The sequence below is a fragment of the Emydura macquarii genome, unplaced genomic scaffold (assembly GCF_026122565.2).
Source record: "Emydura macquarii macquarii isolate MOO-44397 ecotype Brisbane River unplaced genomic scaffold, CSIRO-AGI_Emac_v2 contig_1045, whole genome shotgun sequence".
NCBI classification, from domain to species: Eukaryota; Metazoa; Chordata; order Testudines; family Chelidae; genus Emydura; species Emydura macquarii.
Window position 1 is genome coordinate 5,065,957 of NW_027131182.1, and position 26,397 is coordinate 5,092,353.

The 26,397-nt window shown below is 43.4% G+C and overlaps 1 protein-coding gene across 2 annotated transcripts in view; it reads right to left on the reverse strand.

The window, feature by feature from the left end:
- Positions 1–26,397, reverse strand: part of MYO5B (myosin VB) — a 364,799-nt gene that overhangs the window by 78,387 nt on the left and 260,015 nt on the right. For both annotated transcript variants that reach the window (XM_067545400.1, XM_067545401.1), the window contains 3 exons: positions 20,885–21,041; positions 18,681–18,920; positions 5,199–5,435 (listed from right to left, as the gene is read on the reverse strand). In XM_067545400.1, the coding sequence (XP_067401501.1) occupies positions 5,199–5,435; positions 18,681–18,920; positions 20,885–21,041 (634 nt within the window). The remainder of the gene's footprint in view (positions 1–5,198; positions 5,436–18,680; positions 18,921–20,884; positions 21,042–26,397) is intronic.

Below are 26,397 nucleotides of genomic sequence, written 5' to 3' on the forward strand. Positions count from 1 at the left end.
TATAATCAGAACTCAACCTACTTCACACCATTTTGTTCAACTATAACTTTAAAATTTGTATAGTGATCTATTCACAAGCTATCACTGAAATTGCTATCCACATACAGCTATCTGCTAATTCCATGTGCACAATAGGTTTGCATCATGGATACTGCTGCAGACTACAGAGAGATACAGAGACGAAGTAAAGCCTTTTTCTATATGATGCAGAATTACTGATTGTCTGAGCTGGGCCAATACATGATTATGCTGTACCAGAAGATGAACTTTAGTTTTATGTATTTAAAATATTTTATTTGAAATCTTTGGATGTATAAAAGGGAATATCATCTAGCAGTAGAGAGATTATTTTACCTTTGTATTTGGCAATGGTGTGACTGCTGCTGGAACAGTGTGTCCAGTTCTGGTGCCCACAATTCAAGAAGGGTGTTTGATGATAAATTGGAAAGGTTCAGAGAAGAGCCATGAGAATGATTAAAGGATTAGATAACATGCCTTACAGAGGTAGACTGAAGGAGCTCAGACTATTTATCTTAACAAAGACAAGGTTAAAGGGTGACTTGATCAGTCTGTAAGTACCTAAATGGGGAACTGGAATTTGTTAATAGAGGAGTATTCAGTCTAGCAGACAAAGGTGTAAAAAGATCCATCAGCTGGAAGTTGAAACATGAATTAGTTCAAACAGGATTAATTCAGGGAAGATGTATGGCCTGTGTTGCGCAGGAGATCAGAGTAGATTACACAAACTCTATTATTCTATGAATTTATGAAAAACTAAATATTTCCACTCAGGGGTGTAGCCAGAACTGATTTTTTTGACAGGGCCTGTAGTTGACACGGGTGGGCCGGCCACAAAACAAGCGTTTCCCGAACTTCCAACTTCAGGTCACAGGACCAGAAGCAAGAAGTTCGGGGAGCAACCGGCCGAGAAACTAAACTGCCCGACACTCCAGTTGCCAAGGGAGCTTAAGCAGAGCGTCGGCAGCAGATTGGGTGTGCCTGCTTTCAAAGTGGATGGGCCATGGCCTCCTATAGCTACGCCACTGTTTCCACTTTGAGAACTGGAGCATGTTTTAGTTTCAACTATACATTTATATGGGAAACTAGTACCCAGTGCCAGACTTGACAAAAGACTCTAATTTATGCTACAGAGCTGATTGTGTGGTAGAGACCTACATTACATACCTTTAAAGCTAACTGAGTAAAAAATATTTCCCAAATGTTAAAGTACAGTGTGTCTATGAAAGTAACTCACAAACACTGGGAATGGAAAATAAAAATTTTGCAGTCTTGGGCCCAACTTCAGTTAGAGAAAGAAAAGTATAGTATATAGATGAGCTACCACAACAGAAACATACTTAGCCAGAAGCTATCTTTTATCCTTGATAAACACTAAATGAAAGCTCTTTTATATCAGACCTAATGGGTCTTTGATTATTGCTTTCTTGTTTCCATATGAAAGAGAAACGGGAACTTAGCAACATTCACGTTTCAGAGAAATGTGATGAGAACAGAAAGGTCCATTTAATGTAGGTGCAGATAAATAGAGCATGTTATACAGCAGCAATGCTGCAGAAATTCATTCTCCAGTTGGAAGTCTCTGCCTACAACACATTTCCTTTTGGGCCAGATTTCAAGAGATCTCAGCTCCCCTTTAGGCACCTAAGTGAAGTGTCTGGATTTTTTGAAGTACTCAGCAACCAGCAGCTCCTGTTGAGAACGGTCTATTTTACTTATTTGCATGGTGGGGGCTGCTGGGTCCTGAGTAGTTTTGAAGATCTGGTCCTTATTTGGGAGCTGTTTTGAAATCTGGCCCCAGGTGCAGGTACTGAGCACTTTTGAGAGGCTGCCCCTTTAGGGTGGAAAAAGATATTAGGATTGTCCTAAAAATCTTTTCTTACAGCTCACCAAACAACTCTGTTGCGTATCTGTTGAAATCTATAAAGAACTGTTTCTCAGTATCCATATCAGAAAAAGGAAAAGGAGATGCTGATCCGATAAATGAGAACTACCCTAAAACTACGAAGATGGCAGAGAAAAAGCTGAAAGAGCAAGACTTAAGAACAAATTTTGCAGTTAAAATGGACTTGGTCATGTCAGTAGCTGTCACAAGTCCAAGAAAGCAAAGGACACTGTCAACTCGATCTAACTGGAAAAAAAATGTTCAAGTGATTTTTGTGCTAAATTCTAAAGAGAACGCATTCCTGCCATGACCACCATGGTGACACATGAGTGCACACACAGTGCACATTGCTATACTAGCTGTGAGAAAATTCCCAATAATTGTTCTCTCTAGAGCCATCTATGGTGACTATATTACACACTCCTCAAATCACTACAGAGCTCTAAAAGGAACTAGAAGCAATGACCCAATTGCTGGAAGGGAGCGGGAGAGGCCATCATTTGTCAACAACTATCAAAGCCCTACTTTACTAACAAATAAATAATACTTTACACCCCTAGAGAGCCTTCCATTCCAGGATCTCAAAGTGCTTCAGAGACATGAAGGTTCATGACACCCTTGTGTGGTAGGGAAATATTAGGGCTGGTCAAAAATCTTCAGTCAAAAATTTTTGCAATGGAAAACTGAGTTTTCAACTAAAAGAGAACTTTTGTAGTATGTCTACTTTCCCCTAAAATGTTTAGTTTTTCTGTTGGGAAAAAAAACAAAAATGAAAAATTTTGGCGGTAACCCTGTATTTTTCCAGTTTTTGCTAGTTTTCAGCTGACAATTTTCATGTGGTATTTAGAGCCCTCCAGTTTACCTACTTTAAAATTCACTAACTCTAGCCATTTCTGCTGCACTCCTGGTAAACGATTGCTGAAATCTTGCATTTCACCACAAATTTTTCTGGCTGGACAGCTCTTCAGTAAAAAGGCCCAGACAACAGAATAAAAAACTCTCTACTTTCCCTTTGGCAGGGAACTGGAGAAAGCAACTGGAAGCTGATTTTCAATGTGAGAGAAAGTGGTGTCGGATATAGTATATACACTGCTTGGCACTGAAGGAAGCAGGGACCACATTTTGAAACTGAACTATTCATTACATGGGTAAGTACCTAATATTTCTGCTGCTGTTGGCATTTATATAACAAGGGAAGGCAACCCCTATGTTTTTGTACCTTCCAAGTGCCTTCCCTGTCTGTTATTAAATGGAGTCTTCTTCTAAATAATCGAAGGGAATTATAATCAAAAACAACAAAGAGAAAGGTTCTTTTCCTAACTCTATTGCCTCCTCAATAAAGCATCCTTTGACGCTCTGAAGGTGTCTGTTGTAGCTAGTTAATGAATTGTCTCCTATGCCGAGAGGTAACCATTAATTTGGCTCTTTGGCAAGCAAACACATTGATTTCTCTCTTTTCATACCTAGGTCAGTACACAAAACAGTGCAGCCACACAGAGAAACAGGAAACAGCATAATAAATGCACCTGTGATTGATTTTGCAAATAAGTTAGACATGAAGAAAGCATGATGGTACTAAGCATCCTTTGGAAAAAAATTTAATGGGTTTAATTGTAAAGCTTTGGCTGTTTGAGTGATTTAATAATGTGGCACTCACAGTAAATCATCAGAACTCTAAGACTAAGGAGTTGTAGATACAGGGAAATGAACAGGAATAGTTATTGCAGAATAAGCTATTGTGTGGACACTCCGTTGAGGAATGAAAATGATAATTATTCTGGAATAAATTTACTTTCATTCCAGAATACTGTGTCCACAAAGAGACCTATTCTGGAATATTTTATTCCAAATAGCTATTCCAGTCAATTTCCTTGTGTCAACAAGCCATATGCTTTTCCCCATAGCAGTATTACAGAAACCACTCCAGGAATTCAGCATCTAGAAGTAAGAGGAGCCACTCTCATTATGTCTGCCCACCTGTTACAAGTATTACTTAGGATTTTGGAGATAAGTTAAACTCCGAGACCTTGGTTCTCCAGTTACCAGAGTGGACTGGGATATGTTGTATGGGAAACTAAATAAAGTGAGAGACTTCTGAGCAGAAGATCATTTCTAGCCCACTGTTAAAACCCTTAGGGTACACTTAAAACACCTGGAATAAAAGACCTCTGGCATACATACGGCTGGCCCATGTCAGCTGTCTCAGGCTGATGGGCCTTGAGCTAAAAATTGCTGTGTAGATGTTCGGGCTTTTGTGGGATCCCAGAGCTCAGGTTCCAGCCAAGGCCTGAATGTCTACACAGCAATTTGACCACCACGAAGCCCGAGCCCAAGTCAGCTGACAGATGTTTGATTGCTGTGTAGACATACCTTTAGAGTCGAGTATCTGCTCGCACTACAGCGCTTTCCTTGGACAACGGCTCAATACTGGCAACATTTTACATAACTCCAATTTCAGGAAAGATGGATTACTCAGGGGTAACGACACAGAGAAGGAGAAAGCAGCTTCTGCCTCTAGCTCAGTATGATTCAAATCCAGCTAAGTTGGTAGTAGTAAGTGGTGTTAGAAACGGCAGGCTGATTGCTTATGGGAAGTGATATGGCAGTCTCAATCCAGTTCCTAATACACAGGTGTCCACAACACAAAACCACCATGATCGGCATCACTAGCAGTCTCAGAATGGCCACATATTGAATGGTAATGGACTACAAACAAACCCTCACTCCCGACAATGGATCAGAACATGGTAGTATCCTTTAAATAGTTCTGTGAGCTCTCTCAGGGTGCTTTCTGTGTTCTGTGTTTTAGAAATCACCAGAAACCAGACAGAGTAGCAGCATGTATGTGGCCAGGCCTTGCATGTTTGTGTACTTAGCAAGCACAGTTATTTAGGACCTGACTGTGCCCAGGTGGTTTCTGTGCAAAGGTTTTCGGTGCAAAATTGAGCCGACACAAACACCTTCCTAACACCATGCCCAGGCCATGGTTAAGGCACACAGGCAGGGAAGCTTGAACTGTCACTTGCTCTCCCCCTCCTGTGGATAAGCAGCAGACTTCAGCTTCAAGAGCTCAACCAGGCGCCTTTCATCTAGTAAAAGGATGAAAAAGCAGGACTTTCAAAAGCACATCAGAGAGTCCAATGCCTCATTCCCACAGAAAGTCCTGTAGGTGTTTTGAAAAACCTCACCCTTTAATTCTTAACAGAAGCATCCAATTCTGATTGTCTGAAAAAAGGCCCCCCTTCCACAGCACCCACACACCACATGGAGGGCATGTGATAAACACAACAGATACCTTTCTGAGTAGATCTTTCTCCTTATCATGGGTGTCTTCAATAACCTTCCTTTCACTGTGGGCTTTCCCGAGCTCCAGCCTGAGGCTCTTGATCTCTTCTTGCAAGTTTACAAGCTGGTTATCATCCCCCTGATTTTGCCGATATTGCTCCAGCTCCTTCTTCAGCTTTTCCACATCAGTGGCATAGGCAGAGGTAAGTGTAGAGAGCTGCTCATTCAGGTGTTTGTATTCTTTCTTCTGCAAGTCGCAAGCCACAACCCAGGAAAAAAGAAAAGAATTACATGAGCAGGACCAATTTCAAAAGCAACAGGTAGAAATACCCTGAATGTGGAAGGTAATAAATTTTAAATAATAAATGTCAGTGTGAACATGCATTCCTCTTTCCTAATGAATAAAGCTGATATAAGCTGAAACCAATTTAAAATGGCAACAAAAAACTTAATAGTAATATTTCTGTAATAATTATACAAGCATTTACCTTATTAAATGAGAAATAAATGCAATAATGTTTGTTACTTCTTGTAATAGAAACAGTAAACTACATTTTTATTACAATTTCAAAACAAGCAACATTTCTTAATGCAATTGGTTTGTAATATTTTACGCTGCAGTTTATCTTTTTCTTCTCAGTACTTATGCCCTCAGGAACCTGCTGTGACAATGAATTGTAATGTAATTGCAGGCTTGAGCAGAAAGCTCTAAACCTCATCTATGGAATGCAGTGGTTCAATAAGGCCTTTTCACTCACTCAGATTTTTTTTAAACCTGCCATCAATTGCTCACTTAAGTAGCTTCCTCTAAAGCTTTTGAGATCTGAAAATTCACCACCCCCTTGGTTGATGCTTGTGGCTCAAATCAAAGTTAATGTGATTCACAGATCATACAATTCCCTTGATTATTATTACAGTCAACCACACAAAAGAATTTCTCTTTCTTCCCCTGAAAATTCACAGTTCACAGCAGCATGTCCTCTTAGGTGAAAAGTCTATCAAATATCTTTACTAGCATTATGGAGCCGTCTCCCTGGGTACAATTGCTTATGATAAATAAGTTTATTTAAAAACTCTTTTCTTTTTGCCTTTTTTCAAGTGACCTGCAAATAATTTTTAAAAAACTGGGCTTATGCCCTTCTTTGCTTCTTTTGCTGTATTAACAAGGCCTGAAAGTTTTTTGGTTTTTTTTTAAACTGTTTTTCTCTGGCTGCATTTTACTTTGGTCTTCCCTAGCTTTGCTGGAGGACATGTTGAGTGATAGGGGGCATCTCAAGATGTACAGTATGAGCTCACACACCTTAACTGAAGCACTTTTGTCAACTCACGCAATTTGGTGTTTTTGTCAAAGCTTCAGCTCCTGGAGCAGGTGATTACAAGAGAATCCCATCTTTAATTTTTGCCAGTTAAAGTTTCTAGCCCACGTGAGAGCAGCGAAAAGCTTGAAAATCTGACGTCTAAAGGCTCAAAAGCCAGAAGGCAAAAACCAAGAAGCCACAAATGTATGATTTTTAAATCGTCATGATTTTGGGGGTCCCTGACTCATTATTATTGAATGCTTGGAGTTGGCAATGATGTGAAAGGGGAAGGGTATTAAATCTTTAACAATTACCTCCTTTTCTAAAATGTTCATTAGTCACTGAAGTTAGATAAGTGTTAACAAAAAAACAAGCATAAAGGGTGCAGAGTCCTGACTACACTGAAGTCAATGGCCATTTCCAAAAAGAGATTCATTTATACGCAAAAGCTTTGCCCTGGTGGTGAAGAACTGCTGTGCATTCTTGCCAGCTCATGAATCTCTGACTCTTCCTCCTTTGTAAAGGCACTTCTGACCACTGTTTACTCTCTTAATACTAAGTAAAGTTTTCTGCATGAGCTCCAAAGATAAGATTTTAGATTTGTCAGGTAACAGACATTTCAATTCACATTAAGAATCAAGGCACTTTTTAGTCTCTCTTTCTTTTAATTGTCAGAAACAAAAGAACATTCACCTTCCCAAACCCAGCAAAGCCACATGAATCTAGGATTGGTTGTCTGAAGCATAAGAGTCACCTGCCATTACCAAACCATAGTCCTCTCAAAACCAATGGGATGGGTGCATGCATGCAAAGCTATGCAGCTTCTCAGCGCACTTCTTAGGTAACAGTCCCAGGCAGCTACTTTATATGTAAGTTTCATCACATTCGGACACAACATGGAAGCATAAATTGCTAAAATAGGCTTGATGTGCTGAAATGAGGGGTAAAGTATGTTGTAACAGACCACCATCAAAACGAAGAAAAGTCAGAACAACTAGAGAGGCACTAGATTAAAATTCTGATAAAAGGCAGCTTGGGAGGTTCAGTAGCACCTCCCAAAACAGTAATAAATGGTGATCGCAGTAAAACTAGTCTTCCCTGAATGGACAGCTAGGAGTGTAGGAATGATTTGCTGGCAAGAAAGCAGTCAGGGTTAGAGGGCAATAATTCTTTCCTCTGAAAATTGCATAAGGTATAGAATCTAACTTCTTCAAAAAGAGAAACTTCAGCAAGAGATTTGGAGGACAGCTGGACCAATAATTGATTTGTCAGTTCACCGGCAGTTCTAAAAAAAAAATTGGTTTTGACCCAAACTGAACTCCCAAAATTTTGGATTTTTTTAGCACATTGACAAAGTCCATTTTGGGTCAAAGAGAACATTTCCTCCTGAAGTGCTAGATTCACAAGGGGACTTTGGCACCGTTCCCAAAACAGACAGAGGCGGAGAAGCCATACCTTTTAACTTTTAGCCCAGTGCTGAGGGGAATTAACCAAGGATGTGGGAAACTCAGGTTCAATTCCCCCCTGTGCCTGATGTGGAGCAGTGATTTGAACTTGGGTCTCCCACCTCCCTGGTGAATGCCCTAGCCACCAGGCTATATGCTATTCTACAGTGGGTTACTCAAGTCTGTCCTGATGAAGCTATTTCGTTCTGTATGAAATACCTGAAAAGTCATCAAGTGAGAAAGAGAATGACAATAGCTTAGCGGTTAGTGAACTCTCTTAGGAGGTGAAAGGACCCAGTCCCTGACCCTGCTCCACTAAATATTTAATTATTCATACTAAATGGAAGAGCTTTAAACAGGAGAGATTGAGAGACCTGCCCCAGAATACCACATTTCCCAGTGATTAGGGTGCTCTCTGGGCAGGTAGGAGACCAAGTTCAAAAACCCTGCTCTATATCGGACAGAGGAAGGAAATGAACCCAGGCCTCTTACATCCCAAGAGAGTACTCTAACTACTGAGCTGAAAGTTTAAAGGGTCACTCACAGAGCAGCATCTTCTCCCTTGGCTCATTTCCATTTTGTAACTAGTGCAAAAGTCCCCATGCATGCGCGCACACAAACACACAAAATTGGCCGACACTATTCAGCAAATTTGCAAATAGTTTTGGGTCAACCAAAACTGCATTTTTCAAACAAGCTATTTGTCTGGAGACAGTTGTCTAGCTCTAATTTGGGGAGCCTGGGACACTGCACTAAGCCAACTATTGCTATGTACCTATAAGCTTCCCAAGCTTTGCTTCCGAGCTGAATGGTAACTCTACACTGCGTGTTACAGTTCATGATCAGCAAAGCCAACATTACCTGGAGAGAATATCTCCTTTATTTTTATCTTTGCACCCTTTTCCTTGCAGCAAATAATGACAAGTGACTGCAGAACAATTAAATGGATATCAGCAGAAAGCCTGGTTTGGCAGGTGCTTTCTTCTACATCATAGTAAATCCTCACACTGGGGATTTGTCTCAAAGAGTTACAATTGTCTTACTTAATTCAGTGTGAACAGAGATCAAATGAGGATAGGCCCATGCTTTTACAGATGAAAACAAGCTTTCGATTTTTTCTGTCCTTCTAGCATGACGTAACCTTCACAAAAGTGTTCTTTCTGCTCTCTGCATGGACTATAGAACTATGAACAGCAGTAAGTGGGCTTATTGTAGGCTAGCTTTTGTTGAGTTTCGATTCTAGTTTTGATTTGTGTGCTGCTATGTAAACTGCAAGTTCAGTAATCAAACTTGGGTGGTTAAGTTAAGGCAACTAATTCTGTAGTTGTGTACTTGGGTCCTTAAATATCAATTTCAGATATCTAGATGTGGATTCAAGTGCCCAAATTGGGCATTCTAAGTCAGGCACCCAAGCTTGAAAATTCGGCTTGATTCACCACTGCCACAAGTGGGTACTACTCATTTGAAGCTGAAAGTGGTGACACTGGCTCATAGTATTAATTACAGATAAATATATTGATCCGAACAATCGAGCTAAGACAGCACATACAAATTTCCTATCCTCTTCAATACTGCAGGCAGCCAACAGGAACTTTTGTGTAGTACAGTCATGAAAGTTTTAAGGCTGAGAGAGAGACTGCTTGTGATACAGAACATTTCCTGACATGCCCCAAACAGAATGACAAAAGGTACTTGTTAATGAATGGGTACCATAAACACCAGTACCTTTTATCATCTGTTTATATGGTAACCAAAATGAGAACTTTATCTGAAAATACACCTTCACTGTAGCCAGAGATTTTTGCTTTAGTTGTCTAAATGGCTAAAAAGAACGTTGAAATAAAGGCTTGCAGAAAAGCCTCAAAAGGGGTGTAAAAAAATCCTGAGATTGATGGATTGAATATTTGGGTAATTGAACAGAGTGATATCAGTATGAGGACACTTTATAACATTTAGAATAATGATTAGTTTTAGGAATAGGATTCTTAGATAAGGATTGGTAAAAAGAAAGATCCAGCAAGTGACAGCTGAGAATGGCAGTTGGAAGGGGGATTCTCTCCTCCTCACTCCCAGCCCCTCTCCTATCCATTTTGATGTTCTTGCTTCTAATGTCATCCCTCCCCTACCTGAAATGGATAGTTATATATATAGCCAACTGCCAGCAGGCAGTTTGTATAGAGTTGAGATCACCTGAGGAGTAGAGAGCTGAACTCACAGAGCTGATACCTAAAGAAGAGAAGATCAAGAGCTGGAAAGAGCTGGTGGCAAAAGAAAGGAGCTCCGTGGCAAGAGCTGAACATCGGGGAGCATCATGAAGCAAAGGTGCGCTTCAGGCTTTGGACAATAGGGCTAACTGAGTCCCCGCTCTGTGTCCAAGCCAAGGTAATCCTTTTGTTAGGAAGCCGCACAGGTGCGTCTGGGCTAACAGGCAACTGGGCTAACTGAGTCCCTGCTCTGAGCCTGAGGTAACTCTCTTAGCAATTTTTGGACAGAGCAGAAGGACCTTCCTTGACGAACAGAGGGATGTTTTAAAGGTTGTGAAAGTAAAAGGCCACCTGAGTCTGCATGTCAATAAAGTTGAATGCTTGTGGTCTGAGTGAGATTCTCCCTCTTTACCCATCCAGCAACCACTTGGCCTAATGCTTGCTGGCTGATATATTACTATAAATCCTTAACAAGTTATGTATAAAGTGTTATGTATTAATGTATAAAATATTGTTACATTAATAGTATCAAGTATTATAGTGATAAGTTATTAGAGTGTTAAGTTATAGTAATAGTATTTCTTGTACCATATAGTTTCTAGTAGTTTAAGTATTATTCTCTGTACTATATATCTTCTAAAAGTTGTATTCTAGTCAATATATATACATATTGAATATATTGTTATATGGTTACAAGTCATGCTTGATTTCTCTCTCTTTCTACTTAATGTAACCATTTACTTCTAAATAAATATTATCTGTTTTCCAAGTATCACAGCTTGTGTATCCTATTTTGAACAGAGGGCTGTATCCGTGTCCTTTCAAGGGAAGGCAGGGTTGTCGCCCTGTTAATTCCAATAGGGCAGAACACCACACCAGCAGGTTTTAGGGGTAATATCTTATTCTAAATTCTCTTGGTAATAACCAATTGGCTTCCCTAATAATCTTCTGGTAACATCATCACTAAGTACAAGTGAACTATAGTGAAGGAGTGAATTAAGGAGACTGTTTATCTGCAAAGGGACAATTGAAGAGGCCACATTAATAGGAATTTTGCCAACACACAACTGAGCCATTTGGATTATTTGCAATGCTTTTGAAATACTTATGTTACATTGCCAAGCCAAGTGGACAATGCAAAAATATTCAATTAGAAAAGCTCACTTGCTTCCTCTGTAGTGAGCAGGGAAAATCCTTTAAACTGAATTCTTCTTGCTAAAAGACCTGTAAACAAGAAGCTATTGTGTAGCCTTCTTATGACAAACAGCACTAGATTAATGACTTCATCTTTTCAAAAAATCACCATACTAAAACTCTCTCAAACAGTCAGGCATCTGTCACCTAAAACTTACCATTTCAGCATGCAATGTATTTGTATTACAAAGATGGCTGGTCAGATTTAAAACAAGCCTATTCAAAAGGCTTTGCAAACTGTTTATCCAATTTATTTGTTACCTTCCAGTTGGTTGCCAAATGAACTGACTTTCATAACATATGGTATGGTGCATTGGAATTCTGGATTTTCAAGCATGTGATTTGAAATTGCCTTGTTTTACATTTCATCTCAATCAAGCTGTCGTGTTTTTCAGAAATATTAGCTACCATCTATGTGACTGACATCTGAATAAACTGAATTCCAGAAGAAGTTCCCAACTTAGTGCAGTAACAAGGATTCTTCAAGATGTGTGTCCTTATGGGTGCTCCAGTGTAGGTGTGCTTGTGTCCCTGTGCTGCTGATCAGAGAACTTCAGAAGCCGTGTCCGTTAGGCCTGCACATGTGTTGTCTCTTGTTGTGCTGCTCCACAAGGGCTAACCCCCCTCAGTTCATTCTCTACCGTGGAATCATTGACAAGAACTCCGAAGTACAGGGGAGGTGGGAAGGTTGTGGAGCATCCATAGTAACACAAATCTCGAAGAACCATAGTTATTGCACAAGGTGAGTAACTTCATCTTCGAGTAGTGTCCCCTACAGGTGCTCAACTGTAGGTGACTCCTGAGCAGTATCCCTTCTGGAGGGCTGGGATTTCTGAGTCAGGTCAGTCACAGTTGACAGCACTGTGGAGCCAAAGATGGCATTGGAGGTGGAGTCTCTAGTGATGGTGTAATGTTCTGTGAAAGTGTGGACTGACGACCATGTCGCCGTCCTACAGATCTCTGAAATAGGGACATTCTTGAAGAAGGCGATGAATGAGGAGATGGATCTTGTGGAGTGTGTACTAATAGTATCTGGAGGGGTTATATTGTGAACTTTGTAACATTGTCTGATGCAGTTGGAGACACACTTGGAGAGTTTTTGGACTGATATTGCTGAGCCCTTTCCGCAATGGAGAGGAAAAGTCTAGGGGACTTCCTGAAAATCTTTGTCCTGGCAAGATAGAAGGCCAGGGCTGTTCTAACATCTAGGGTATATAATATAGCCTCCCTGTTGTCTTGGTGAGGCTTGGGGCAGCAGATTGGAAGGTGAATTAATTGATTTATGTGGACTGGAGAGGTTACCTTGGGGATAAATTTCCAGAAAAAATACTGTGTGGGGGGGATGCGACATCAGAGCTGCTATCTCTCCTATTCTCCTGGCCAAGGTAATCGCTATAGGAAGGCTTTCTTCATTGATAAGTACATCAGTGAACAGGTGGCTACAGGTTTGAAGGGAGGCCTAGTCAGTCCTTTCAGTACCAGGTTTACGTCTCACATGGGGGTAGGAAATCGAGGTTGAGGGATGAGGTTTACTGTGTCCTTGAGGAACCTTTTGGTAATTGGATGGGACTGCATTGAGTACCCCCCTGCAAGTTGGTGAAAAGCTGTTATAGCTCCTAGATGGACCCTAACAGATCTAAGGGATAATCCTGACATTTTAAGCATTAGGGCATAGTCCAGGATATGTGGAAGAGTTGTGGATGTTGGGGAGATTTGTTGGATCATGCACTAAATCTCAAACCTGGACCATTTCTGCAGGTAAGTGTGTCGTGTTGAGGACTTCCTACTGCATAAAAGAACCTCTTGTACCTCCCTCGAACAGGCGTTTTCTAGGCACTGGAATCAAGCAGAAGCCATGCCTTGAGGTGGAGAATCTCCCAGTTGGGACGTAGGGTATGTCCTTTATTCTGAGAGAGGAGGTGCAGAATGGCCAGGAGAGAGATCGGCAGGCATGTCCTGACCTTTGACAGGTAAGGGTACCAGGTCTGTCTTGGCCAAGTCGTAGCAATTAGGATGAGGTGACCTCCATCCCTTCTTATTTTTAGCAGGACTTTTGACAGCAGGGGATACTGAGGAAAGGCATAGAGATGGTCCCAGTCCCAAGAGAGAGGAAAGCATTGCCCAGGGAATGCTGTCCCATCCCTGCTCTGAAGCAGTAGCATAGACATTTCATGTTCAAGTAAGTGGCGAACAGCTCTGTGGACAGTGTCCCCAATCGTCTGAATACATCAGGAAGTAATGTTGGGTCAATCTCCCACTCGTGGTTGTGTGGGAATTTGCAACAGACTGTCCGCTATTGAGTTGTGTGTGCTGGGAAGGTTAAGCTGTGGACAATGTAATGTCATGAGAGATGCACCAATTCCATAATCTCAGTGCTTCCATGCATAAGGAGGGCGACCTGGCTCCCACTTGTCGGTTGATGCAGTACATATAGGCTACGTTGTCTATTAGGATCTTTCTATGTGATACAGTGATCAGAGGGAGGAAGTGGGCACAAGTATTCATGACCACTCTTAGCTCAATGAGTTTGATGTGGAGAGATCTCTCTGTGGATGACCATTTCCCTTGTGTTGAGAGACTGTTTAGATGCGCGCCCCACCCTATGAGTGGTGAGGAGCAACGATGGTGCTGTTTGCAAGAAGGGGACACCTTTGCAAACACTAGCTGGGTCCCTCCCGCAATCTAAGGCATTTTTGATCCTGGTGGGTAGTGATAGGTGTTTATCCAGCCTGCACCTGTTCGGTCTGTAAACTGAGCTGAATCACATTTGGAGGCTCTGCATGTGAAGCCTGGCATGTGGTATCACTGCTGCGCTTGCTGCCATGTGCCCCAAGAGTTGGAGGAAGAGCCTGACTGGTATTTGTGGGCTGCTTTGAATGGTGCCTATGAGTGTGACCAAGGACAGGAACTTGTGTTGAGGTGGTCTGTAATGAACTGATGTCAGCTCCTATGAATTCCAGGTGTTGTACTGGAGTGAGGGTTGACTTCTGGGTATTGATCTATTGGCCCAGTTCTGTAAACAAGTGCATCATAGCTTCAGTGACTTCATCAGAGCTTCAGAGAGAGCGGGCTCTGAGAAGACAATTGTCCAGGTAGAGGTAGATCATTACCTCATGGGAACTTAAGTGAATGACCACCATTCAGAGAACATTGGAAAATACTATTGCAGCCTATGATAGTTTGAAGGAGAACACTTTGTATTGATAGTCGTGTCCCAAAGTGAATCTGAGGAATCATCTGTGAGCTGCTAGGATTGAGATGTGAAAATACATATCCTGGAGGTCGAGGGTGGAAAACCAGTCTCCCTGTTTCAATGCTAGAATGATCGTTGATAAGGTAACCATCTTTAATTTTTGAGCCTTGACAAACTTGTTGAGAGCTCTGAGGTCTAGGATGGGTCTCCAACCTCCTTTCTTCTTGGGTATCAGGAAATAATGAGATTAGAACCCTTTGTCCCTCAGATGTTGAGACACTGGTTCTATGGCTCCTAAGTGGCAAAGGCAATCTATTTCTTGTCGAAGTAAACTATCATGAGAAGTGTTCCTGAAGAGGGACAGAGAAGAGTGTTGTGGCGAGGGTAGGGAGGTAAAATGGATGGAATACCTGGTTCGGACGATCTCTAGGACCCATCAATCCAATGTTGTGTGTTCCCTGGCACTGCGGAATGCTGCCAATTGATGATCAAATGGGTGTGGTGTGATGGTCGGCTGTCGGGAGTCGGGGGAGTGGTTCAACAGAACCAGGACCTGCCCATCAAAAGTGGTGTTTAGACATAGAGGGCTGGGACAAAGATTGTGGGCCAGGTTTGCATTTACAGAATTTCCCTTTCTTTTATAGCAGTTCATAGTGGCATTGAGGTTACTACTGAGACGTGTGCTGTCTATGCTGGGATTGGGGACTAAATAGTGTCTTTTGTCCCGGTGTATAGATACCCAGTGACCAAAGGGTAGCTCTGGAATCCTTCAGAGTGTGAAGTGAGATGTCAATCTTCTTAGCAAAGAGCTTTGTGTCCTCAAAGGGAAGATCCTCCACCATGGACTGCACCTTTTTTAGGAAGCTTGACAAATGGAGCCATGACGCTTGTTGAATCACCAAAGCCATGGATATGGACCTAGCCGCTGTGTCGAAGGCAAACTGAAGCAATGTCTTTTCCACCAATTGGCCTTCTTGGATAACGGCCTTAAAATGAGTTGTGATATGCCTCTGGCATCTTTTCAATGAAGTCATTCAGTTTAGAGTAATTTATATAGTCACACTTCGCCATGAGGACTTGCTAGTTGGTGATATGGAATTGTAGAGTGGCCCAGGAGTATGCTTTTCTGCTGAAAAGATCAAGGCACTTCCAATCACTATTGTGTAGAGTAGCTCTTGACTGGTGTTGTTGGCCACATGAGTTGACTGTGTCCACCATGATGGATTTGGGTGGTTGGTGGGAAAACAGGAACTCCCATTCCTTGGTGGGGACACAATATTTTTTGTCTGCCCACTTGCAGGTTGGCACCACTGATGCTGCGGTTTGCCACATGGTCTTTGCTGGGTCTAAAATGGCCTCATTAATCAGAAGGGTGATATTTGAGGAGGATGAAGAGTGAAGGATGGTGGGTGTCCTTGACTTCCTCCCATGGTATCTGGAGGGTGTCGCCCATCCTCTTTGCCAGCTCATGGAAGAGACAAAAGTCATCTGCCAAAGATGGTGGAGGCGGCACGATGGTGGATTCATCTGGAGATGAGGAGGACATGGTCCTTGGTATTACTTCCTCCTCGGTACCAGTTTCCTGTTCCTCTGTCTTGAGGTGGTTCTGGAGCCCTGGATGCTGTGGCCGAGGGGGTGTGCCTCAAGGGTTTGCAGGTGAGGCTGGAAGCCTCAGAGGCATGCTTGGCAGTGCACCGCCCAAGGATCCCAATGTGGGATGGTGGTGGCATATATCACGGCAGTGGGGTCCATTAGTGGCTATACCAAGTGGTGGAGGTGAGCATCTGTGAGTATATCCTTGGGCTCTGTTGACAGAGAGCACCGTACGGAGCTGGGGAGGAGTACTGTGACACTAACTCTTCTGGCTCACTCTCTGAACATCGCTAGAGAGTGGAGAGACATGGTATAGCAGCCGGGCTATTTCCAAGTTAGAGGCTCAGTACAGCGGTCTCGGTACTGAGAGGTGGGGACTCTGATGCATCTGGCATGCGGAGGCCTCTGAAATGGCAGGATTCCGCCAGTACTTAATGTCCTGGTGGTGGTGCTGGGGGCGGTGGGAGGGGATCTTGTAAACACTAATTGCTCCAGTGCCGGGCAAACTGCTGCTGACTGTACCGAAGTGGACTCGCATACCGGGAATGTCTTTTTTGAGAGTTTATTTTTGTCCCTTGGTACTGATGACTCAGTGCCTGTGTCCATCAGATCCACGGGTCTGTCAGTGGTACCAGTTATTTTTTGTGAGGCGTGTGCACCGCACCAAGATGGTCTCGGTGCCAGTAGTGCCGAAGACATCGAGCGAGATGGTGATCACTTATGGCTATCTTGGGGTTTGTTGAGGGGACTTCCCGCTCTCTTCCTAGATGATTTGCGAGAGGTTTCTACAGACTGTTTCTTCAATCAATAACCCTTAGATGTAAAAGGCTGTGGGGAAGACTGATATCTATCAGGTGACTGAGGCTGGAGAGCTGCCTCCATGAAGATGATTTTCTGGCAGAGCTCTCTGTCTTTACATGATCTTGGTCAGAGTTGTTGGCAAAGACTACACTTTTGTTGTATGTGGCCTTCTCCAAGGCAGCAAATGCACTGAGTGTGCTTACCTGCGATCGGTATTACCGCTCTGCAGATGCGACACTTCTTGAAGCCTGAAGAATTGGGCATATCCCATTGGGGGAAGGGTCCCCGATGGGAGAGAAAAAGGCAGGAAGAAAATAAAGTTTCGTTTTTTTTAAATTTTAAGGATAAAAAAAGGAGAAGCAGAAAAACTACACGTAGAACAATAGTCTGAACGCATTGCTAATGGCTCCATCTCTAGCCAGGGGCAGTTGAGAAGGGACTGAGGATGGTTAGCCCATGCCCACCAACTAGCCTCATGGCGCAGCATGACGAGAGACAGTGCATGTGCTGGCTTAACGGACACTGTTTCTGAAGGTCTCTGATCAGCAGCACAGGGACGCAGACACACATACAGTGGAGCACACATACACTGGGACACTACTTGAAGAAGAATATGATTTCATCATCTTTAATTTTGCCAGCTAACAAAGCTGTGACATGTGGTGACGGCCAGGTTAGTCTTAGTAAATGAATGCAGTGAAACAAGCATTTCCTGTTTTTGTGCTTTTTGTTGATCAGTGAAATCTGCTTCACATTAATCATCAGTGTGCAGGAAATAGCTACAGCTTAAGCAGGAGCATTAACGCCAATGGTTCTTGCTCATTTATGAAGTCTTCTCCTGTATTTATTTAGATTTTTTAAAAGCATAATCAGTAATCTCTTGGCACATGTCAAAATATTAATACCATAATTAAACAAGGAAGTTTAAAGTGGCACAATGCCAACAAAACACTTCCTCAGCCACGGAGTTCAAACCACATCATACCTCAATACCTTTCCTCCAGATCACAGGGGGAGGGGGAAACAACCGCCGCCCCCCAAAAAAAACCAAAAACCAAAAAAAAACCACAGACCTTGCAGCATGTCCTGGCTTTGGTAGATCAAGGGAAGAAAGTGAGTTCATGGAGGACAGATCCATCAATGGCTATTAGCCAAGATGGTCAGGGATGCAATCCCATATCCCTAGTCTCCGATTGCCAGAAGCTGAGTGTGAACATCAGTGGATGGATCACTCAATGATTGCCTGTTCTGTTCATTCCCTCTGAAGCACCTGGCATTGCCCAGTGTTGGAAGACAGCGTGCTGGGCTAGACGGACCATTGGTCTGACCCAGTATGGCCGTTCTTATATTCTTACTTTCCAGAGGACCCTTCATTGAAAATGTCCTGGCAGCAGCTAGCTGGCAGCCATCATGAAATCATTCAAAGAGACTGGTAGTCTCGAAGGTAGACAAGGCACATACTGAAGACAACACAGTATTTCAAAAATCAACACCTTAAACTTCACCTACACATCCATTGGCAGCCAGTGCAAGCCATAACATGCTACTTATGGGAAGTCACATTGAATAAATGATAGCCACAATTGCAGTAGCTGCAATTCTCAAGTATGCTGAAGGTATTGCCCCATGCAGACCACTCGGGAACCATACTTGTTACATCAAGTCTAGGTAGCCACTCATTTATCCACTTCCCAAATTCTGCCTGCATGATGCATGCAAAACAGACACAGAACTCAACTTGCTCCAATATACTCTGGGACTCACCTGATCATCTATCTTCCTCTGAAGCTGAACCACCTTGTTCTCCATGCCAATATTGAGTCTCTTCAAGTGCTCTGCTGACCGTGCCTCAATCTTCAGTGCCTTCAGCTCTTGCCTGGCCTTCATGCGCCTGAAGTAGCATTGGATGACCACAGCTGCACACCTGAAGCGGAGGAATTGCTTACGAGCCAGCCAGGCCCGGGCGTGTTTCTGGATGATGGTAGCTTTGTGCTCCAAAAGGATCTAGAAAACATGCAGAAACAAAAGGCAATCAGGAGAAACAAGGATGTGCTGGAGCATAAAACAAAGCTGCTGTGGGTTAGTAACAACAGCCCAACTGAATTTATTGCACAGCACTGCCCTGGTTGTTCCCCACATGCTTCTCCTCAGCCTAAAAGTGTTTTGAAGTAACATCCCCCCAGATTTACATTATTCTAGTTACAAAACAGTTGCAGGAACAGATGAATGATAACTGAATTATTATTTTAGACTGGGCTTTTCCCCCCATTTTATACTTTCTATCTATCTTCAGTACGGTATGGCCCCTACCACTGTACTATCTGAGCAACCACAGACAATGTATTTACCCTCACAACACCCCTGTGAGGTAGTGAGATGTTTTTGCCACCATTTTACAGATAAGGAACTGAGAGGCTAAGCAACTTTCCCAAAGTCACACAGGAGTCTGCAGAACAGCAAGGAACTGAATCTGGGTCTCTGAGTCCCATGCTAGTGCCTTAGTCAATGGACCTTCTTTCTCTCTGAATCCTTCCTCTTATGAATGCAGGGCTTGATTTAAAGCCCACTGAAGTAAATCAGAGCCTTTCCATTGATTCAGTGAGTTTTGGATCAAGCTCTTGGTGCTCATGAAAGGGGATGGACTGAGAGGCCTGGTGACTGAAGCGCTCCAGTTATCCCCAGAATAGATACAAAATTTGAGGTGGGATGGACTTCCGAACACTGCCCCATCTTACCTGTGCCACATGACCTGGAGCACCAGGCCCCCCTCTTCCCCCAACCCTAACAATGTTACGAGCTGTTAGGAAAGCAATAGATAGTAAGACAGAAAATATCATAATGCTACTATATAAATCTGTGGCACACTCACACCTTGAATATTGCTGCAGTGCTGGTTGCCCCATCTCAAAAGAGATATATTAGAATTGGAAAAGGTACAAAGAAAGGCAACAAAAATGATTAGGGGTATGGAACAGCTTCCATAAGAGACTGACTGTTCAGCTTCAAGAAGGGACAGCTAAGCTGGACTATAATAAAGTTTTATAAAATCAGAAACAGTATGGAGAAAGTGAATAAGTGTTATTTTCCCCTTCACATCACACAAGACCTAGGGGTCACCCAATAAAATTAATAGGCAGCAGGTTTAAAACAAACACAAGGAAGTACTTCTTCACACAAAGCACAGTTAACATGTGAAATTAATTGCCAGTGGATGCTGTAAAGGCCAAAAGTATAACTGGGTTCAGAAAAGAATTAGATAAGTTCATGGCAGATAGGTCCATCAATGGATATTAGCCAAGATGACCAGTGACACAACCCTATGCTCTGAGTATCTCTAAACATCTCAGTCTTTTAGAAACAGAACTGAAACCACTGAACAGCCATCAGATGGTGGTAATTTTTGGCGTCTACCAAGTGGAGCTGGATCTCAACTGACGACTTTGAGATGGCTGATTCCTTATGGCATCTTCTGAACCCAGCAGCCCTTTCCTGTGTCATTTATTATGATCACCAGCATCACTTATTTCCTCTCACTTGGCTTCTGTTACCAATTTAAAGTTAATGAAGAGCATTAAACAAACAGGCAATTGCAGAAATCTGAAAGTGACTAGCCACCTTTCATCTAAGATTGACTAACAGACAGATGTGCTGGTAGCGTGGCTCAGACATGTACATTGCTCCTCAGGTAAGTTTTTCACTGTGTGTTACATCAGGTGACATTTCCTTCATTAAGCTTAACTTCATTAAGCTATTCCTTTGAGTTGCTGCTGCTCAATCATTTCCGTTTGCAGAGCTTTAGTGCTGCAATATTTGCAGTTAATACTTGTGGACTCTAGAAATACAAAAGTTCACAGTTTGGGAAAAAGATCAAAGCATTCTCAATAACTGCATGGTTGAACTGAACTCCTGGTAGATAAATTTAAAGATACATCTCCCCAGTGCCGTGACATTTTGTGAAGTAGTACTACCTTGTGGTAAATTTTCCTAACAAACATGCCCCGAGTGAAGGCCTGAATAGTGATGGTGGCTTTGCGGATCTTCTGGAAAGCGTGAAAGATCCTCAACATTCGATATTGTTTCTGGAAGATGATGGCAGCTCTTGTTTTCCGTAGGTGGTCTGCCAGTCTGTGAAGTGAAGGAAAGAAGGGGTTAATGATGATACTAATTCATTTCCACTATGCCGTCCATACCTATAAACAACATTTTTGCCATAGCTAATATCAAGGTGCATTAGCAAACAATCCTTTGTTCATGAGTTGTTTGACACTATTTGAAAGAGAAAAACAGCAGTAAACTCAATAAGAGAAAAGCTGATGCCATTGCTCCTGTTAAATTAGCAGTGAAGTGCATACATTCATTAAAGGCTACCTGTATCTGGGAATATTTGAAATCTGAACATTATATTTGCTGTTTGTAACTGCTTTTAAGTGCTTCTCTTAAAAAAATTATTTTTCCTCTCTTGCTCTCTCTTTGTTTCTTTTTTTCTGTCTTAAATCCTCAAAATTCTAAACCATCATTGAGGTTAGTCATTCCAGTCCCCTACTACCAAAAATAAGAGCAGTACAGCGTGTTCACCAGCTACAAGTACACTGAGCAAAACATCAGCAAATTGATTTGACATTTAAAGCAATGTGCACTGGTTTGGCAACATTCACAAGCAGGACTCCAAGCGATTCATACAGTGAATAATTTGTGCTGTGGTTTGTACCCTTGTGTGCTGCTGCCATTCTGAGACTATGGGGAAAATTTATAAAGAGATTTAACAATAAATTGTTCATAAATATTCATAAAACCACAGTTTAATTTGATGGTTATCTTGTTTCACTGATTTTATGATGTATTCATTGCCCTCAGCATGAAACATCACACAGGTATTTGCTTCAGTTTTACAAGTTGTGAAACTTTTTTGTCAAAATTAAATTTAAAAAAGCTCTTTGTACTATGTTCCCGTCTTACAGATGCACAATGCTTCACCGCATCCCACAGAACTGGAACCTATGAATAACCAGGGAGGGGAGGAAGAGCAAAAAAGGCTGTTTATCCATCAACACAATTCTTTATGCACCCAGCACGAAGGGACAGATCTCAAAGCAAAATGATCTCAAAGGAAGTAGATGGTTGGGGTAAGGTCAATCAGGATAGAACACGAACATGGAACACCAGCTAGATGTCCCCAACAGCCCTGATATAGATAGGCAGAGGGGTGGGGTTGAATTGGTCTGTGCAATATATGTGTAACCACCAAATTTTGCACAATGTGAATCGACGCAACTGGATGAGATTAGTTAGTGCTACCCAGGTCATCCTCTTTCCCTTCACCCCTATTTGTCACGCTCACTTGTTACGCATCAGCTTCAACTAAACTGTAAGGTCTGCAGGGCAGGGATCACGTGTATGTATTTGTACAATACCAAGCACCGTAGAGTCTTGATTAGGTCACGTGGGTACTACTGTAATAGTAAATAATGGTGAAGCACTTAATGGACATGAGTTGTGGCTACTAGGAAAGATGTCTCTGATGGTTATAAATACAAGCACCCTGCTTCCTGGCTTTGTTCATGATAGCGCTTTCCATCGCCATATTTTCTATGAGGTTGTTACATTTCATACTGCAAACAGAATGAAGTGTATTCAATTCAGACGACTAATATACATCAGCAATATAGCTTGATTTATAGGAAATTAATTACACATTAATTTCCTATAAATCTTTGAAGGAACAGAGATTCTTCAACCTTAGCCATCCAAATTAATTGACAAAAATCAACATTCATTCAGTAAATCAGGAGAAACAAGAAAAGGAAGACTTTGTTTAAGACAAGCCACCTGAAGAGTAATCTTAACTCATCAAGACAGCATCTTGTGTCACCCATGTGAAAACAGAGTTTATTGAGCTGCAGCTTATTTTGCAGCATCTCTGAATGGAAGACATTAACTCAGAGCCACGGAATAGATTACTGCTCAGCAACCCTCTGGCTAGCAGACTAAGATTTCTCTAAATGGAATTCAAATGGGGATAACAACAGAAACATAAAAGGATCAAAAAACCCACTCTGGCACCTGAGATTGCTAATCTGGTAGCAAGGATTTTTAATAAATCTATTCATAGGTAGGACAATACAGCTGGAGAATAGCTAACATTGTATCTATATTTAAAAAAGGGTGGGAAAAAAGGGGATCCAAGCAATTACAGAGCTGTCAGTCTGACCTCAGTAGTATGCAAGGTTTTAGAACATGTTGCTTACTCCTAATAACCTTTTTGAGGTGGTTGTTCATCCATCTGGATCTGGAGCCTTTCCCTACAAGTTTCTTCCCCTTACTTACGATGCAAATTTCAATTAATTTTTATGTAGTTGATCTGAAGAAATTCCAAGCCTTTATTCCTCTCTCTCAAACAGCACATACCCTTCAATTCCACAATCTATCTGTAACCCCTGTAACAGGGGTTCTCAACCACAGGAGGCATGTATAAGAGGTCCGGGGAGGCTAAGCCTCCGCAAAATAAAAAAAGCTGGCCAGGCAGGGGGCAAATGCCGGATGTGGCTTGGATCACCTCCCTTTGAAAATGCACCGGCCCACTGCCTTTGCACCATCCAGGAATGCTGGAAGCTCCCTTGAAGTTGGGGGGAGAGGGAGGAGTACACTGGTGCCTGGACTGTTACCTCGGCCCTGAGATCCCACCCCCACTTTGCCTCTTCCCCTTTCCATGCCCCTGGCACGGCACTCCAGCTCTGCCTACCTTCAGGCACATCCCAGGCTATCCGTGGCGCTGTGCTCAGCCAAGCAAGGAGCCCACGGCAGGCTGGAGCCTGGTACCTCTCGACAGTGGGAACCGAATGCACCACACTGACCTCCGGGCAACAAGGGGAAGTGGCAGCGGCTGTGGAGCCCCTGCTTCACTATGGCCAGCTCTGGCTTAACCCAAGCTCCCCAGGCAGCTGCACCTCTGAGCCCCCCGCCTCCCCCAGCTACAGCATGGGGCTCTCCCTTTCCCCTTGGGGGGGGGGAAGGATGGGACTCTGTGCTGGGAGACATGCTGGGGCAGCAATGAGCCCTGGGGAGGGTTTCGGAGCAGTAAGGAGCCCGGGGAAGGGGGGGCCCCACAGTGAGAAGCCTGGGGGGGGGGGGGTTGGGGCTGGGGGCAGTAAGGAGTCCATGTGGGATGGGGCAGCAGTAAGGAGACCATGGGGGGGTCAAGGAGCCCCATGGCAGAGTGTAAAGCTGAGGCCAGGCAGTGGAGTGAGGGCAAGGCCTTGTGGGGAAGAGATGGAGTGGGGGAGGAGCCTCACAGGGGTGGGCCATAATCCTGGCACCAGTGGCCCCCCCACTTCCAGGGAGGTTCCAGCGCTCCGTAGCCCCCCAAAGGAAAGACTCAAGCACCACCCATCTTCTCAGCCGCCTTCTTTCTGAGGCCCCTCCCCCAACATGCCATAAAAACTCCAGGGCCCACAGGAGTGCCGGGGGTGGAGAAAGGGGGCAGTCAAAGGGGGCTGGGAGCTGAGGCGCAGCCACAGCCCTGGGCACCAGCAGCAGGAGGAGGAGACGGGGGAACGCTGTGACTACCCACTCCATGGCACCAGCCTGAACAGCAGCTGCCCTGCACTGTCCGGCTCCAGCTTCCGGCCTCCAACCCGGCCAGAAAATGGGGTGGGGGGCTGGGGAGAGAAGGAGGTGGGGGGGGGTGGGAGCTGCCCCCAGGACTGCCTTGCTGCTCTGGGTAAGGCACTGCAGTTCGGGGGGGCAACACCCCTCATGTGCCCCCAACTCTGCCACTGGGTTTGAGGCTTCTGCCCCATGAGAATGCTGGGGCTTGTGGCTTCAGTCATGCAGATCCTAGCTTTAGCCCCATGGGGGTAACCAGGGCTCAAGCCCCATGGCGGCACCTGAACGTGAAGCTCCAATATTCAGCCCCGTGAGGGGCACCAGGGCTCAGAGCTATGGGATTCAGCCCTGCGGTTCCCAGGCTTCAGCCCTGTGGTGGTGCTGGGGCACCAGGCTTCAATCACACAGCCCCCAGTCCCTGGCTGAGAACCGCTGCCCTACAAGATCTGATTTGCCCTCCTGTACCAGTAGTTACAGTACCTCCATTTTATTGCCCAGGCTCATTGCCTATGTGTGTGAGCAATTCAGTTGTTTCCCTTGGACCTCATGAGGTTTTCTAGCTTGTGGTGTCCCATTCTCCCTTACTAGATCTTCATTTAGTTGATTTTCCTGCTCCTGAGTATTGAAGCCAGGTGTGGTGATTCCACAAGTCTCTCTCAACCTTCTCCTTTCATCTTCTAATTTAAAGCCCTTCTTATCACTCATGCCAGGCCTGATCTCAGAAGATTAATATCCTAGGCACTCAAGTGGAGTCCCTCAGTTGAATCTCCTTTCTGTAAATGTCTCCACGTGGTCGAAAATCGCAAAACTTTCCTCCTACCACCAAAACTTTGAGCTATCTGTAGATGTTCATTATCAGGTCATGCCTTCACCCTCCTTCTCTAGGACCAGAATTACTCCTCTGAAAGCCACCCGAGCTTCCACTTCTTTAACCATCTTACACAGATCATCTTTAATCCATTCCCGTAGGAATCCAGCAATGTCATTTGTCCCGACATGCAGCACAATCAGTGGATTTTTCCTCCTTCCCATCATGATCCTCTTCAGCCTCACCTCCACATCTCGTGCACTGGGGTCCTGGCAGACAGCACATACTTCTGTTCTCTGGAGCTAGTCTGGTGACATGCCTGTCGATTCGTCTGAGTATGGAGGCCTGCTCCCATAGATCGATCTCTTCCAGGTGTTTGTAAGGATCTGCTTAATATTCTCTTTCACAGTCCCCTGTACATCATCTCCATTCTTGCTTAGGCTTAGGTCCCTGACTATCTCCATCATCTCTTTCTCTCTTCTGCATTATACCTTCAAATCCAAGCCTGAATTCCATGGTCTCCAGCTGCATCTCTATCCGAGAAACTTCTCTGCTATGAGTTCCATCAGATGGCTTTTCAAATCATATTATCACTATTTTACATATATGTATATTATGTGGTCCAGAGAGCAAAACTCTTCTCCCAGTTATGCTGATGCAATGCCAATAAAATAGTGTATTGAAATTAAGGGATAGCGGAATAGGACCAAGAGAATTTAGGCGACCTTCCCAAAAATAACCGGTAGAATTGGGGATAGAACCAAGGCGTTCTGATTCCCATGACCCTATTCTTACAGCTATACCACACTGTCCATGGTATATACACACATAGAATGGGCTTTATTTTCAGAGGGGCAGGACACCTGTAACTCCCGGCAAAGTCAATGGCAACTGCAGATGCCTAGCGCTTCTGAAGATAAGGCAGATCATGCTACTTGTGATATCAAGATCTGTTCTATGAATTATCTTGGGAAAATTCTATAACCTGTGTCAGACTAGATGATCATAATGATTCATTTCGGCCTGGGAATCTATGAACATGCCCAGATTTCATAACACAAATGGTATCAG